The following is a 16,123-nucleotide window of genomic DNA, read 5'->3' as shown; positions in this document are numbered from 1 at the left end:
ATTAATCGTTTTGAAATGAATTTCAAAAATTAAAAAAAAAAAAAAAAGAGATTGAAAAATATCGCATTTTGGTGTTTTGACCCTCATTTGGGTTTTATTTTTAGACTTTTATGTAAAACCATTTTTCTGCAAGAGAGGTGTTCCGTTTTTTAAATGCATTGCTTTAGATATTAGGTTAGATAATAAAATAAACAGAACTTGTGAATTGAAAATTGTTTTATTCATAGCTCTAATTTTCTCTGTTCATTGCTCCCTAATCCCAAAACTTGATTTTTTATACCCTTGCAGAGCAAAGGGTATTATAATTTTGGCCAGAAGTTTGCAACGCAGTGAAGGAGACACCTCAGACCCCATAAAGTATATATATTCTTGATCAGCATCACGATCTGAGTCGAAATCCGTCTGTACGTCTGTCCGTCTGTCCTTCTGTCCGTCTGTCCGTCTGTCCGTTTCTGCCTAAACTAGTCTCTCAGTTTTAAAGCTATCTTGCTGAAACTTTCCCAAAAGGTGTGTAGGTATTGCACGCAGTATATAAGTCGGAACGGGCCGGATCGGCCGACTATATCGGATAGCTCCCATACGAGAGAATGAAATAAAAAATGCTCACGCCGTTGTTTTTGGCCAGATCGACTTGAATTCTTCAAGATGGCGCTTTCTAACTGTTATTGCATTTCGTGTTAAATTTGAACAAAATCGGATAACTCTATCATATAGTTGCCATAGGAGAGATCGAAAAATATATATAGAATTAATGGAAATAAATTGACAGCATCGTTGTTTTTTATCCCACGAGCATGATTTTTTAAGTATTAAGTTTTTTTAACTAGCCTTGATTTATAAAAAAAATTTCATAAAAATCGGACAACTATATCATATAGCTGCCATAGGAAAGATCGAAAAATCTATATAGAATCAACGGAAATAAAATGATAACATCGTTATTTCTCATCAGAAAATCATGATTTTTAGAATATAGAGTTTTCTAACGACTCTTGAATAACAAATAAAATTTCATTGAAATCGGACGACTATATCATATAGCTCCCATATGATCTATAGTCGGAAATATGGAAAATGAATAGAAAAATCGTTATAGCTTCGATGTTGTTTAGCCTTTATGCATTTTGTTCGACATATTTGATGACTGCAAGGGTATATAAGCTTCGGCTTGCCGTAGTTAGCTTCCTTTCTTGTTTTTAAAGGAAAAAGATGAGCAGAATATTAAAATTCGTATAGCGAACCTTTTTAAGTATATAGTCTCATTGGTCGCTTTGGCAAATAAAAAAGTGTTTCAATCTACAATCAATAGCATACATCTCCAATTTGAATGCCACTACACAACCATCATCTGTGGTATGCGAATAATTTTCTCGCCATTTAGTGAACGGTGGACGCTCGCCAGTGCGAGTGGAAAAAAACTTTCCTTTTTCGGCCAGTGAATTGAAGTCGAACCAATATGAGTCTTCAGTGGTTCGTTTTGTGATAGCTTGTAGTTCCTCCTCGTCGTTGATTGTAGCCAGGTACCCACCGAATCGACGACATTTGTTAAATGCAACAAACCAAGTTACAGTATCATGCTTTTCAATGTAGAAATATCTCGAGCCAATATTTTCAAACAGATTTGATGGCGGTACTCTTTGTAAAGAAGAATTGAAAGACTTCTGGTCAACAATGGCGTTTTTTAGGTCTTCTATATCCTTTATCATTTTTTCTATTTTCGGTTTAATTTCTGCCTTTAGAGACTCCATAACGTTCCGAAGCGAGTGTTGTTGGATTTCTGTTTTTACCTGTTGCGCCTGTAGTTGGCCTTCTATGCTTTCTTTTAGTCTGTCTATTTTTGCATTAGCTTCAGCCTGATTTGCCGCTGTGTATCTGAACCACTGTTGCTGGTGGTTGGCTATCTGATCAAGCAAGCTTGGCTCCTGGTTTTGAGCTTGAGTTCCCCACAGTCCGCAAACAGTGAAGAGCCATAAAAAATAGGAGTACCTCCACATATTGAGTGTGTAAGATCTGTAATCCAATCTTCGAAACTAACTGTTTCTCGGGTTGTTAAAGCCCTTTAATATGTGATAAACCGCAACGGATTCAGTTTGCAAAGAAATAATGAAAATATGCATGACTGAAACTTTATCAACATATTTAAATGCCACCAAATGAAAGACGATTTTTTCAGGAAACTGATTTTTTTTCTCTGGTGTTCGATCTATATAGGAAAATAATGTATAAGATTCTATGACTTACGCAGAGGCCGCGATTGCTTTTATTATTATCTTTTACCCTCGGACAGCAACCTTTTGTGTGAACAAATCTTGAAGTGATTACAATATCTTTAGACTCAAATGGTCGGAACTTAAAACTCCTTTTTTTGCTCCACATAGTGTCATCTATAGTGTTATCTATAGTATTATCTATAGTGTTATCTGTAGTTTTTATTTTTTAAAAGCTTTTATTATACAGATGGGTTGATGTGGCGTATGAGGGACGTTGCGTTTATTCAATTAAAATTGTAATTTCGTGTAATACAAATTTACAATTTATTCTGGGCATTTATTTGTTTTGGTTTGTATTCATAAGTGAAATTGAATTTTCAGCAGACAATTGGACAACATTCCTATAGCTACCAGCTTTCATTTTTTTATTAGCGATTTAAAGGAATTTAAATAAAACTACAAATGTGCGTCTTTACAAAGTATGATAATTTTTTCTTGTGAGTATATTTTTAAGTTAAAGTTTTTACCATTCCACGTTATTCTATAAATCTTAAAAACCCTATTTAACCAACTCAACCACTCAGAGGTTTCGATTGTTTGGCAATGCCAACAAAGCGACAAATCTCTTCCATCACAACACAAAATTGGCAGAAACTTATTATTCACTTTAACACACATTTGCGCTTGAGACTCTGAGGGAAACGCGCGAAGGACTCGATGGGATGGTAACCATCCTCGAACATGCTGGGCCTCACCGAGCAAGTGATTGATTTCGGGGAAGGTCCTTCGAGAAGCAGGAGGATGCCGAGAAGTGCCACTAACAGGCGGTGCAGCCGTGAAGTGGCGGGTAGAGGAGGGCCAAAGCCCAAAGACAAAGCGCGAACTGAAAGCACTCAGCGATGAGGACCTGCTCCTGTCAATCCTCCTCGGCAGCCACTTAATGAATGGAAGCTCCCGCTCTCTAAACGCCGCCGAGATTGATGACGCACTTGATGCTGGCCCAGCTGCTCACTCGGAATCTCATTTCGACTGCAAGCCGTATTTTCTGCCGAGTGTCCTTTTTATATAGTCAGTCACTCCGTCACTCAGTCAGTCCTTCAGTCAGTCATTCAGTCAGTCAGTCAGTCAGTCAGTCAGTCGGTCGGTTGATCGTTGGAGTGGTCGTGTCGCTACTTCTTCTCTGTCTTCTCGACTTTCCGTTTCTTTGCCCGCCATTCTGACTTTTGTGCGCTCGTCGCACTTAACCAACATTTTGTCATTTTGACAGCGAACACACGGCCAGGGGCTCCTCCTCCCGAGTCCTGGCCCAAATGCGGCTAAAGTGCGGCCAAGTAAAAAATTTGCATACTCAGCAAAAGCGACCGAGAAAATAAAATGCCAACCTATAGTACATACTGGCGTGTATATAATATATATAGCGATTCTCAATGCAAGTCTGTCGCCATATCTGGCCACGTCATTGGGCCATAAAACTGCCGCAGTGATGGGCCACAACGTTTGCGTTAACTTTCACTTTTCTCCTTCTATTGTACTTTCTTTTCGTTCGTACATTTGCAAATTTACCCAAATTCATTCCGCTCCCTGCTTTCGGGGCTTACTTGGCGTATGCGTTATTTCTGTCGGGCTCTTCAACTGCCACCACTCCCGTTTTGATTTGACAAAGTGATACGATGAGTTGCGTCTTTCGTCAAAAGATGTATTTTAGTCTCCTAAATTTAAAAAATGTTGAAATGGTTTTCTTGTTGAGTCTTTTAAATGATAAATGGAACCAACACATTTTCTCGACACATTTGTCTTTAGAAATTGTTTGCCACAAAAAAATCATACATTGTACATTAAAAATTAAAATATTTTTCTTTTTTAAATCTATGTAACAAGTCGCGATTAAAAAAAATCTTTAAGAAAATATTTTTATTTTGTTTTGGATTGTAATTTTTTTTTTTTTTTTTTTTTTTAAGTTAAACCTTGTTTGCTGCAGAAGAGTTTTCCCGTTTTTTAAATGCATTGTTTTAGATATAAGTCTAGCTAAAAAATCAAAAAAAATTTATAAATTGAAAATTGATTTATTTACAGCTCAAATGTTTTCTGTTCATTGCTCCCTAAACCCAAAAGTTTGTTTGTTTTCTAGTAAGAAAAAAAAGAATTAACGAGCAGAATATTGGTCATTGGTCACTTTGACAAATAAAGAAGTATTCATCATAACAACTATTAGTAAACATCTTCAAGCCGCCCAAATTTGCACAACAAGAAACTCCGTTAACCGGTTGTCCTTCGTGCCATTTAAGTAATGGTGGACGCTTCCCGGTGCGAGTGGAAAGAAAGTTTCCTTTTTCGGCCATTGAGTTGATGTCCAACCAAAATACATCTGAAACGAGTCTCCGGTTGATTGACTGCAGTTCCAGTTCATCGTTGATTGTAGCCAGGTGTCCACCCATTTGACGACATCTGTTATATGCATCAAACCAATTTACTCGAACACGCCTTTCAATGTAGAAGTATCTCGAGCCAATCCTTGAAAACTGATTTGATGGCGGTTGTGAACCCTTTTGTCCAGAAGAACTTAAGTCCCGTATCTGCTGAAGTAGGTCTTCTGTTTTCTTCTGTAGCTCTTTTAGTTGGCCTCCCATCTTATCCTTCATTGTGTCTATTTTCGGTTGGATTTCTGCCTTTTGAGACTTCATAACTTCCCGAAGCGACTCTTGTTGGCTTTTTGTTTTCGCCTGTAGCGCCTGTATTTGACCTTTCATTTCTTCCTTCATTCTGTCTATTTTTGCATTAGCTTCAGCCTGATTTGCCGATGTGTTTCTGAACCACTGTTGCTGGTGCGTGGCAGTCTGATCAAGTAAGCATGACTCCTGGATTTGAGCTTGAGTTCCCCACAGTCCGCAAACGGCGAAGAGCCATACAAAATAGGAGTACCTCCACATATTGAGTGTGTAAATCCTGTAAGACTTAATCTTCGTAACTAACTGGATTCCGGTTTGTTACAGCTCTTAAATATGTGATAAGCCATAACGGATTCAGTTTGCAAAGGAGTAATGAAAATATGCGTGACCGAAACCTTATTAACATGTGTAAATGGTCGAGTTTTTCAGGAATCTGAATTTATTTTGTGCTGAAGAGTTTTCTTTGGGAGTGCGGAGTGCACAGCAACCTTTGTGGACAAATCTTTAAGTGATTACAATATTTTAGAATCAAATGATGCCCTCAAAACTCACTTGTTTGTTTTATAGAGAATATTTTATTTCTCATGCCTGATGCATGGAGCTCCTTAAATAATGCATTAGTGTTCCTCTGAACGGCATAACCTCATTTTGCCTGTTTTATTATTTCGAGGAAGAATTGAATTATGATACCTGTTACTCTTGACATAGGCTACATAATTTATACCCGTGCAAAGCCGGAGAGATAATATAAATAATGAAATTACTCAGTATCAAATTGGGCCCTATACGGGTAAAAGTAATAATGGTGCTATCTGGAGAATTATGTCGTTTCCAATGCACGAAAGACTTTCAAATAGCTAGCAATTTAAAACTTAATGAATTAAATTTAAGCTTAATGAACTTAATAACCTTCTTTTTTTTACTATGCAAACGCGTGTACCGGCTGCTAGTATATATATAAATAGTGGAAAAAAATGATAGCGTCGTTGTTTTTTACCCACCAGTATGAATTTCAGAACATCAAGTTTTTTAACTACCCTTGAATGGAAATAAAATTATAAAAGCGTTGTCTTTCATCACAAGATCATGATTTTTGTACTATAGAGTAACAAATCTCGAATTTTAAATTAAATTTCATAAAAATCAGACGACTATAGCCATCATATAGCTGTCATATTTCATATGAACAATCGTCGAATATATATATGCTCGACATATTTGATGAATGCAAGGGTATAGAGTAAAAGCTCTGGTTCGCCGGTGCTAGCTTCCTTTCTTGTTGTTTTTAGATTTTTGAGTTAAACCGTTTTTGTTTTTCCGCTTTTTAAATGCATTGTTTAAGATATTAGTCAAGCTAAAAAATCAAAAAGAATCTATAAATTTAAAACTGATTTATTATTCACAGTTCAAATTTTTTCTGTTCATTGCTCCCTAAACCCAAAAGTTTCTTTGTTTTCTAAAAACAACGAGCAGAATATTAAAATTCATATCGCAAACATAATAAATGTATCGATTCTCATTGGTCACTTTGGCAAATAAAAGAGAATTCATCATAACAGTTATGACTCCACATTAGCACGTTGTTGAAGGCTGCACAGATATAAACGTTGGTCCTCGGATGAAATTTATGCCATTTAGTGTATGGTGGAGGTTTCCCGGTGCGAGTGGAAATTTGCGTCTTTGTATTGGCCAGTGAGGTGATGTCGAACCAATATGGACGGGTAGAATCGATTAACTTGAATTCCTTCTCGTCGTTGATTGTAGCCAGGTATCCACCCATTTGACGACATCTGTGAAACGCATCAAACCAATTTACTGAAAGATTCTTTTCCAAGTAGAAGTATCTCGAGCCAATCTTTTCAAACAGTTTTGATCGCGTCTGTGAAACTTTTTGCGAAGGTTTTGGCTCAACTACTGCCTTTTGAGTCAACGCAATTTCCCGTAGCTCCTGAAGTAGGATTTCCGTTTTCTTCTGTAGCGCCTGAAGTTGGCCTTCCATCTCGTCCTTCATTTTGTTTATTTTCGGTTTTATGACTCCCTTTTGAGACTCCATAACGTCCTTTAGCGTCTGTTGTTGGAGTTCCGTATTCACCTGTAGCGCCTGTAGTTGACCTTCCAACTCTGCCTTCAGTTTGTCTATTTTCGCATGAGTTTCTGCCTGATTTTCCGCTGTGTATCCGAACCACTTTTGCTGATTCGTGGCAATCTCATGAACTGAGCATTTCTCCTGGTTTTTGGCCTGGCTTCCCCACAGTCCGCAAACGGTGAAGAGCCATAAAAAATAGCAGTACCTCCACATATTGAGTGTGTAAATCCTCTAAGACCCAATCTTCGTAACTAACTGCTTCTCGGTTTGTTAAAGCCCCTTTATATGTGATATGCCGCAACAAATTCAGTTTGCAAAAAAATAATGAAAATACGCATGACCGAAACTTTATCAACATATCTTAAATAATTGCCACTAAATTAAACACGCTGACACGGTTTGAGTTTTTCAGAAAACTATATTTCTTTTTTCTGGTGTTTGTCTTTTATAGGAAAATAGTTTTTAAGATTCTTTGGCCTATCGCTATCAAAGCGGGATATTTATTTTTGATCCCCGTATAGCAAATCTTGAGGCGATTTCAGAATTTTTTTTTGTCTGAAGTTAACTGTGTTCTTTGATTTTCATACATTTTTATATTAGTTCACGAAACTGTGGTCAAGATTTTAACTCTGGAAACTTTTGTTTGAAACTGATAAATAATGCATTTTAAGGCAGGCAGTCGCAAACAATAAAATCAATCCGGGTTTTTGTCGTTTGGCTGCATTTTGCCTGCAAGGAAACAAGTCACGTAAATTTTTTCTTTTCATTTTCTAAGTTTCTTGCAATCAATGTCATACGTCTTGAATTGGGAATACAGAATACAAGAATAGAAACCAAAGAATTTAAACTAAAAACCTCAAAGTTTTCATAGCCGTAATGGATGGCAAATTATAATAAAATATTACGACTGGCTTATATAGGTTAAAATTATTATTTACTCATCGCTTTTTAAGCTTGGTTGTTAAATGTGTTTTTATTTGTCCCACTTGTAAGCCTTTATAATAGTTTCGAAAAAGGCGAAAAATTAAAAAATGCCCCTACTGCGAAATTTCTACGGCTAACTAACCCTTTTTTTGATGTTTTTTGTAGTCATTCGTCACCCCCAACACAAAAAAATACACCCCATCTCCGTTGCAAATTTTTTTTTAATTTTGTAAGACTGTGTTATCAAAACAAAAAAAGGAAAGAACGAGCAGAATATTTATATTCATATCGTACAGATATATGTACCTATATGCACCTAGTCTCATATGTCACGTTGACAAATAAATCGGCGAGTATAAAAACATTCTTGAACTTCAATTTTTTTTTGTACAGTTGCACACAACTAAAATTTTTGATACCCGGTTCATTGACATCCCAATTCAAGTACTGTGGACGCTCTCCGGTGCGAGTGGAAAGAAACGTGCGGTGTTTGGCCAATGAGTGGATATCCAACCACATTGGGTCTACAACGCCTTCAAGCCGGTTGGCGACCTGCTCTAGTTCCTTCTCATTGATGAATGTTGCCAAGTAACCACCGATTTGACGACATGTGTTAAAGGCTTCAAACCAACTTTCTCTATGGTTCTTTTCAATGTAGAAGTACCTTGAGCCTATCTTTTCGAAAAACGAGTATGGAGGTTTCAGTTCAGTTTGTGGTTTTTCACACTTCACAGTGTCGAGAAGCGTCTTATATTGGGATTCTATTTTCTTGTGCAGCGCTTTCAGTTGGCCTTCGATATCTTCCTTCGTTCTGTCAATTTTATGTTGTTGGATATCTATTTTCACTTGTAGCGCCTGTAGTTGACCTTTCATCTCTTTTTTCAGTTCGTCTATTTTTGCATGCGTTGTAACCTGATTTGCCGCTATGTTTATGAACCACTGTTGCTGGTGCGTGGAAATCTGTTCAAGTAAGCACGACTCCTCTTGTTGAGCTTGGGTTCCCCACAGTCCGCAAACGGTGAAGAGCCATACAAAATAGGAGTACCTCCGCATATTGAGTGTGTAAATCCTGTAAGACTTAATCTTCGTAACTAACTGCATTCCGGTTGGTTACAGCTCTTAAATATGTGATAAGCCATAACGGATTCAGTTTGCAAAGGAGTAATGAAAATAGGCATGACGGAAACCTTATTAACATGTGTAAATGCCACCAAATGAAGGTCGAGTTTTTGAGGAAACTGAATTTATTTTGTGCTGAAGAGTTTTCTTTGGGAGTGCGGAGTGCACAGCAACCTTTGTGGACAAGTCTTTAAGTGATTACAATATTTTAGAAACAAATGATGCACTCAAAACTCACTTGTTTTTTTTATAGAGAATATTTTATTGCTCAAGCCTGAGGCACACGCGCATGGAGCTCCTTCAATAATTCAAGTGAAATTGAATTTTCAGCAGACAATTAGACAACATTTCTAAAGTTTTTATATTCTAATTATCAATTTAATGGATTTTTCATAAAAAATGCGAACTTATAGTAAATACTGGCATGTATATGTATGTATTCTCTTCATCCTTACTTCTGCAAATTCACCCAAATTCATTCCGCTCCCTGCTTTCGGGGCTTACTTGGCGTATGCGTTATTTCTGTCGGGCTCTTCTGCTGCCACCACTCCCGACTTGAATTGACAAAGTGATACGATGAGTTGCGTCGTTCGTCAAAAGATGTATTTGGGTCTCCTAAATTTAAAAAATGTTGAGGTTGTCTTATAGTGTTTCTTAGATGATTAATGGAACCAACACATTTTCTCGACACATTTGTCTTTAGAATTAAAGTCAAAGAGTTTTCATTTACTATGTGACTTGCAATCAATTTCATATACATATCTTGAATTGGGAATACAGAGTGCAAGAATAGAAACGAAGTAATTTAAACTAAAAACTTTAACTTTTTTATAACCATAATGGATGACAAATTAAAATAAAATATTAAGAAGCCAGTCGTTATTTGTTATAATTATTATTTACTCATTGCTTTTTAAGCTTGGTTGTTAAATGTGTTTTTATTCATCGCCTGGTAATTCAATTTTAAATACACATTCTTTGTCCACTTGTAAGCCTTTATAATAGTTTACGAACAAAAGGTTTGCAATCGATTAGTAATTTAACTCTTGCAAGAGTATTCGGCGGTTTAAAGAATGAAAATAATCTTAAAGTTGTAGGTTTTTTTTTCGATATCAGGAGAAGGATATCCCCCTTCTTTGCAGAATTTTCTTTCCTCCTTGCTGCTCTTGGTTGGCACTTGGCTCGGGTTGTTTCCGCCCTGGACAATTGGACAAATGGACAATGGCTGGACCGACCTTGTCCGCAGTATGTCTCCCGCGTCATCGAAGGAGTCCGCCACTTGGCCATTGATTTTCGCCATCATCGCCAGTTTCGTTGGCCCCTTCCGACTCTAATTTACAAGTAAAACGCAACTCGATTTATGGGTCTGTGTGTGTTGCCATTTGCTGCGCTCTTCATTTGCACATTATTTCGCTGCAGCGAAAGGGAAACGTTTTGTTTGACCCAAAACTTTCTCTATTTAGTTTTTCCGTAGTTTTGTTTCCAGCAAAACTTTTCCCTTCGCCTTCCCATTTTGGAATGAATTTGCTACTGGTGCTGATTTTTTTTTTCGATACCGATGTGGGCAGCATTGTTTTGGATTTTTTCCCTTTTCTGCAGGCACTAACTGACTCTCGGAATCTAATTTGGACTCCAACTCGAAGTCAGCGTTATCCACGTCCATGTTCATTGCTTCATTTTAGTCTGGTTATACCCATTACTCGAAGAGCAAAACGATATCCTGTAAACCAAATGATTTTCAAAAAATAAATAACGAGCAGAACATTTAAATTGATATCGCACAAATTAATGTATCTAGTCTCATAAGTCACTTTGGCAAATAATTAGGTGTTCCTCAAAACAACTGTCAATTTGCATTTTCCCGAGGTAGATTTCTCCACAATTTTTGTAACGCGGTTCCCCGTCATGCCAGCTAAAGTATGGTGGCACACCCCGGTGTGAGTGGAAAGAATCGTGCCGTTTTTGGCCAATGAGTGGATATCCAACCAAAATGAACCCCCTTCATCAATCCGGTTTCCGACATTCCGTCGTTCCATGTCATCGTTGATTGTAGCCAGATAACCACCGACTTAACGACATTTGTTAAAGGCAGTAAGCCAATTAACTCGATCTTGCTTTTCAATGTAGAAGTACCTCAAGCCCATCTTTTCAAAAAGCGGGTGTAAAGGTTTCGGTTTAATTTCTGTTTTTTCAGACTTCACAATATCGTGAAGCGTCTGAAGTTGGAATTATATTTTCTTCGGGAGCGCTTTTAGTTGGCCTTCCTTCATTCTGTTTATATTCGATTGTTGGATTTCTGTATTAACCTGTAGTACCTGTAGTTGGCCCTCCATCTCTTCCTTCAGTCTGTCTATTTTTGCATGACTCTCAGCCTGATTTGCCGCTGTGTATCTGAACCACTGTTACTGGTGGTTGGCAATCTGATCAAGCAAAGTTTGCTCCTGGTTTTGAGCCTGGTTTCCCCACAGTCCGCAAACAGTGAAGAGCCATAAAAAGTAGAAGTACCTCAACATATTGAGTGTTTAAGACCTGTGGGACCCAATCTTCGTAACTAAATGCATTCCGGTTTGTTACAGCTCTTAAATACGGGATAAACCTCTACAAATTTTATTTGCAACGAAATATTGAAAACGTGCATGACTGAAACTTTATCAACATATTTATATCAACAGCAAAAATATTTCTAGATTCAAATGGCCGGCACCTAAAACTCCTATCTTTGCTCTACATAGTGTACCTTTTTTTATCTGTTTTTTTTTTTTTTTTTTTTTTTTAACAGCTCTTATTAAACAGATGGGCTGATGTGGCGTATAAGTGACGTTGCGTTTATTCAATTAAAAATGTATTTTCATGTAACGCAAACTTTTGATGCATTCAGGCCATTATTTCTTCTTGTTTATATAAGTTAAATTGAATTTTCAGCGGACAATAGGACAACATTCCTATAGCTTACAGTTTTTAAATTATTATTATCGATTTAAAGGAATTTTTATACAATTGTAAATGTGCGTCTTTACAAAGTATGATTATTTTATCTTGTGAATTCTGACTAGTCTATGTTATTCTATATAAGTTTAAAAGTCCTATTTTACCAGCCCAAACACTCAGATTTATTGATTGTTTGGTAATACCAAGAAAGCTATAAATCCCATATAACCAAATTCACTCCGCTTTCTGCCTTAGGAGATTACTTGGTTTTAGTTTTTGTCAGCAGAAATTATATCCTACTTTTAAAGGTGATAATAATATCTCGAGAATTGACAACTGAATTAGAAACTTTCAACCAAATGTGTACTCAAAGTAAAACTTTTTGAATACACAACAAAGTCAACCAGTTGTCAACCACCTTGCAACTTAAATTCCAATTAAACTTTAACTCGGATAGCACTTGCGTTGAAGAAATACTTGGGAAATTCCCTCCACTAAAATATCTAATTAAATTTGTCTTTGTCAAAGGGAAATAGTTTCGACAGTGGCGCACTTTTGCGCAACTGGGATTTGCCTTAAGTATTTGCATACACATAAATTGTAACTTATATATTATATATGCATGAAAATTTTAGCTTAAGGGCGCACAGCGCATTACTGCGCAGATATTAACCCAATCTTGGTTTGCATATTACTCGACTAAAGTCCTTGGAATCCATTTTGTTTCCTTTTTATTTTCAGTCAAAGGACAAACGAGACGCCGAGGGCCAAATGTTAAAAAAGACGATGGAGGGAAGAGATAGGCGAAGCTGAAACCATAAACCCAAAGCCAAAGCCGAAATCCAAATGCAAGTGCAAAACAAACTCAGCTGCGAGTGCTGAAGAACCACAAAATATAAATAAAAAAAAAATAAGGAGGAAGTGCAACCTGCGCCCAAGCCTAATTAAAAAGTATTTCACAGCGGCTGCAGATTGCTCATACGCCGTGTGGACCGCGAGTGCCTGAGTGTTCGTATATGTGAGCTTCTCGTGAAATAATAAGGTTGCAACTTGTGAAAGCAAGTAGAGGGATATCGAAATCTTTGTTCAACCTGCTGGCGGGCCGTCCCAGAATTAGTTTGGCATGCGGCTGCTGTTGCCACAACTGTTGCATGCAACATGGATGGCGAAAATCGGATTATACTCAATGTGGGCGGAATAAGGTGAGTTATAAAGTCAATATGGCAATCTAACCATGTAATTAAAATTGTAAATGTATATTAAAAATTAAGCCAATTTTTTATTGCAGAGGATTTTATTAACTTTCAACTAAAATGTAATATATAAAATCAGATCAAATTGATAAAATATAAAAGAATCTACTGAAAGTATTGGTCGATAAATTTCGTAGATATCTTGCTGGCAGTTGGCTTTAAGTTTTCGTGCTTCTGCCGCAATAGTTGGGGTTATTGTTTGTGTTTGTCCTAGGCATTGCCAAATCACGTAGCACTTCCTGTTGATTTAATATATTTGCCATATTTGTGTAGCTGTAGACACACACTATCCAATTTTGCTCACATGGGCTATCGACATTGTATTTTTTTTTGTTGGACAGGATATTGGGCCAGGATAGCTCCGTGTATTTCCGTCATTATTTGGGCATTGTTGTGATTACGCCTGGCAAAACAATGGAAGCGATACGGGGCCCTTTATCCTTGCCAACAATATGAAAAGGAAAACATAAGGAAAACAAAATAGAACTAGTGAAATTGTTCACAGTTTGTGTTACAGCCGGAAATGTTGGCTCTTGCCTGTGAGTGTGGTTCATTTTCCGTCAGAGTTTCTGTATTTGTACTTTCATGTAAATAACTGTGTGCTGGCTTTGAGTTGTAAGCTCTATTATCAGCATCGTCATTGGGCCATAATCATCATCAACATCATCGTGTTTATCATCATTCTCGTGTGTGGCTGTGCTTTTTTTTTTTTTTTTGATATACGAAATCCCCTTCGACTTGGGGCCCTTGTCTGCTCGAGCGCACTTTTCTGCCTGAGAGCATTTATCCAGCTGCAGATTTTCGTGCCTAGTTAATAATTTATGATTCCGTTAATGGGCAATGTGAAAAGGGCGATTAAGAGAAAATTCCCATGATATTTTTCGGTTGCTGTTTTGGGGATTTTATTTCGAGTTATATGCAAAAAATAATGAAAAACATAAATCTTTCCGTTTTTGAGGTAACTTTAAATGCTTTTAATTGGATATAATATATAAAATATATTTAGTCAGTTTTTCTGACCACTGAGAACCGTACAAAGCCTGTTAATTTTATTGCTGGCAACATATTTTGCCCGCTCGGTTAACCGCACTTTGCAAAATTAACAACACAATTGTAATTGCATCATCATCGTATAAATTCTATCTTGCTTTGTTTTTTTTTTTCCACAAACCGCAGCAATGACCACAAAAAAGGGAAAATAAAATATCAACTGAAAGTAGAAAATTGTGGGAAATGCATTCTTGCGTTGGTGGGCCAGCCATTTTCAAATCCACCACGTCCATAAAGCAATGCCATTATTAATTCTTAACAAAAAATAAAATATTGTGGTACACAAAGAATCACTTGAATGTGGCGTCATTGGGCGGTTTGTGGGTGTAACACTACAAATAATTACTGCACTTATATAAGCATTTAATGTAAATTATAATAAAACAAAGTGAAAACCTAATGGAAAACGTATATTTAGTGATGGTATATTGAATATTTCTGTTATTGATTCAAGTTTCGCAAAAGTAATGTTTAAAATGAAAACCATAACAATTGAAAGTATCTAGATTTGCTGAAGGTCTTTTCAGCAAATATCTTATTGTAATTAGTAGTTAAAGTAATTTGAAATATATATGTTTTTGAATAAAATTTTTTGTCAGTGAGTAGCTGCTACAAAAACCGCTCGTTACTTTTGCACTAATACATATAGTTATACATACATATATATATATATAAATAAATCTCCTACGGACATTTGCCATCTAAATGGATGAAAGCTTCGGTTTCAGTTTCGCTTAAAGGTCTGTGGACTGCAATGGGGGCGAAATGGATCCAGAACGGGGAAGTTGGGGCGTTGTAATATGTCACACTACTCGAATGCTTGTTTAAGACCCGCCTGTGTGTGGGTGTGGGTGTATGAGTGTGTGTGTGCGTCGGTATCCTTCTAGACTACACACTTTTGTAGCATACTTATGCGGGCCATTGCTGGCTGACTGGCATCACGCTGTCAGCTCGCCGACGTTTTTAGCACAAATAATACATAAACAGACACACAAGCCTTGTTCGCATGAGCATTAAATAGAATACATTGCAGTGCGAGTACATTTCGCTGTAAGTTGTTTGCTATTTAACTAAGTTTCCCATCCAATCCGAAAGTCGTCGCCTTTAAGGTGACGCCAAGAAAATGCGCTTAAAATACTTGTGGCCCAAACAGACGGAAAAGCAGGTTAAGTTCTGTTAGCTTGTGCAAAACATGTGCAAATCCGTTCATTGTTCTGAACATTTTCAGGGAGAATGACACATGATTCGTATTATATACTAGTAGTCCTTAGTCTATATTCAATGCAATGTGTGCACAAATTACATTTGCAAACATATTTCAAATTGAATCCAATTAGTGATGGAATTCAAGTAGAGCGTTTAGCCTTACCAATTTTACACATCAATTGACTAGTTGATTACGGTTCAAAATCACAAACAAAATGCTTCTTATGTTGCGCATTTCGATTATGGCAAATCACAAGTTAATAAATGCATTTATTGTGCAAATAAAATGTAATTGAAATAATCATTTGAGTGCCTCAAATTAAAAAAAAAAAAAAAAAAAACAATAATTCCGTTTGTAATACCAGCAAATACAAAAATTAAATTTAAATTTAATTAGAATAAACATGCAACACATTTCCATTTTTGATTACAGCTTTCATAATTTTATAATGGAATGATGTGTAAAATAAAATAATGCTTAAAATTAATCAGCATATTATTATTTAAAGGGTTTGCATTTATTTAATTTTGAAACTAAATAAGCTTACATACAGATTGCTTCTTCTTTTTTATAATGACCAAGATGAAAAGCTTTATTGAGCACTTTTACAATATAAATTATATGCATTTCGTCAAGTTTTCTTGAATGAGTTACTTAATCAGCAGCATATTGATATTTAA

At 36.5% G+C, this 16,123-nt stretch overlaps 3 protein-coding genes and 1 long non-coding RNA gene across 4 annotated transcripts in view; 2 read left to right on the top strand and 2 right to left on the bottom strand.

Annotated features, from left to right (window-relative positions):
• Positions 1 to 1,153: 1,153 nt before the first annotated feature.
• Positions 1,154 to 2,021, bottom strand: LOC122319984 (accessory gland protein Acp29AB-like). Its single transcript, XM_043207887.1, has one exon. The coding sequence runs from the start codon at positions 1,992 to 1,994 to the stop codon at positions 1,260 to 1,262; it is 735 nt and encodes a 244-aa protein (XP_043063822.1). The 5' UTR covers positions 1,995 to 2,021; the 3' UTR covers positions 1,154 to 1,259.
• Positions 2,022 to 6,392: 4,371 nt separating this feature from the next.
• Positions 6,393 to 7,175, bottom strand: LOC122319980 (accessory gland protein Acp29AB-like). Its single transcript, XM_043207884.1, has one exon. The coding sequence runs from the start codon at positions 7,173 to 7,175 to the stop codon at positions 6,393 to 6,395; it is 783 nt and encodes a 260-aa protein (XP_043063819.1).
• A 1,926-nt stretch (positions 7,176 to 9,101) lies between these two features.
• Positions 9,102 to 9,434, top strand: LOC122319985. Its single transcript, XR_006245432.1, has 2 exons — positions 9,102 to 9,199; positions 9,259 to 9,434. It is a non-coding gene; the product is annotated as an uncharacterized LOC122319985 (long non-coding RNA).
• A 3,248-nt stretch (positions 9,435 to 12,682) lies between these two features.
• Positions 12,683 to 16,123, top strand: part of LOC108097843 — a 34,797-nt gene continuing 31,356 nt past the window's right edge. The window contains 1 exon segment of the mRNA XM_043207885.1: positions 12,683 to 13,135. Coding sequence (XP_043063820.1) covers positions 13,092 to 13,135 — 44 coding nt within the window. The 5' untranslated portion in view covers positions 12,683 to 13,091.

This window comes from Drosophila ficusphila, unplaced genomic scaffold, assembly GCF_018152265.1.
Source record: "Drosophila ficusphila isolate 14025-0441.05 unplaced genomic scaffold, ASM1815226v1 contig_350, whole genome shotgun sequence".
Classification (NCBI taxonomy): domain Eukaryota; kingdom Metazoa; phylum Arthropoda; class Insecta; order Diptera; family Drosophilidae; genus Drosophila; species Drosophila ficusphila.
This window is presented reverse-complemented; position numbering and strand designations above follow the sequence as displayed.

What these genes read in the sequence shown, in the direction of transcription:
- LOC122319984 (XM_043207887.1), bottom strand. Translation starts at nt 1,994, where the DNA reads ATGTGGAGGTACTCCTATTTTTTATGGCTCTTCACTGTTTGCGGACTG.
- LOC122319980 (XM_043207884.1), bottom strand. Translation starts at nt 7,175, where the DNA reads ATGTGGAGGTACTGCTATTTTTTATGGCTCTTCACCGTTTGCGGACTG.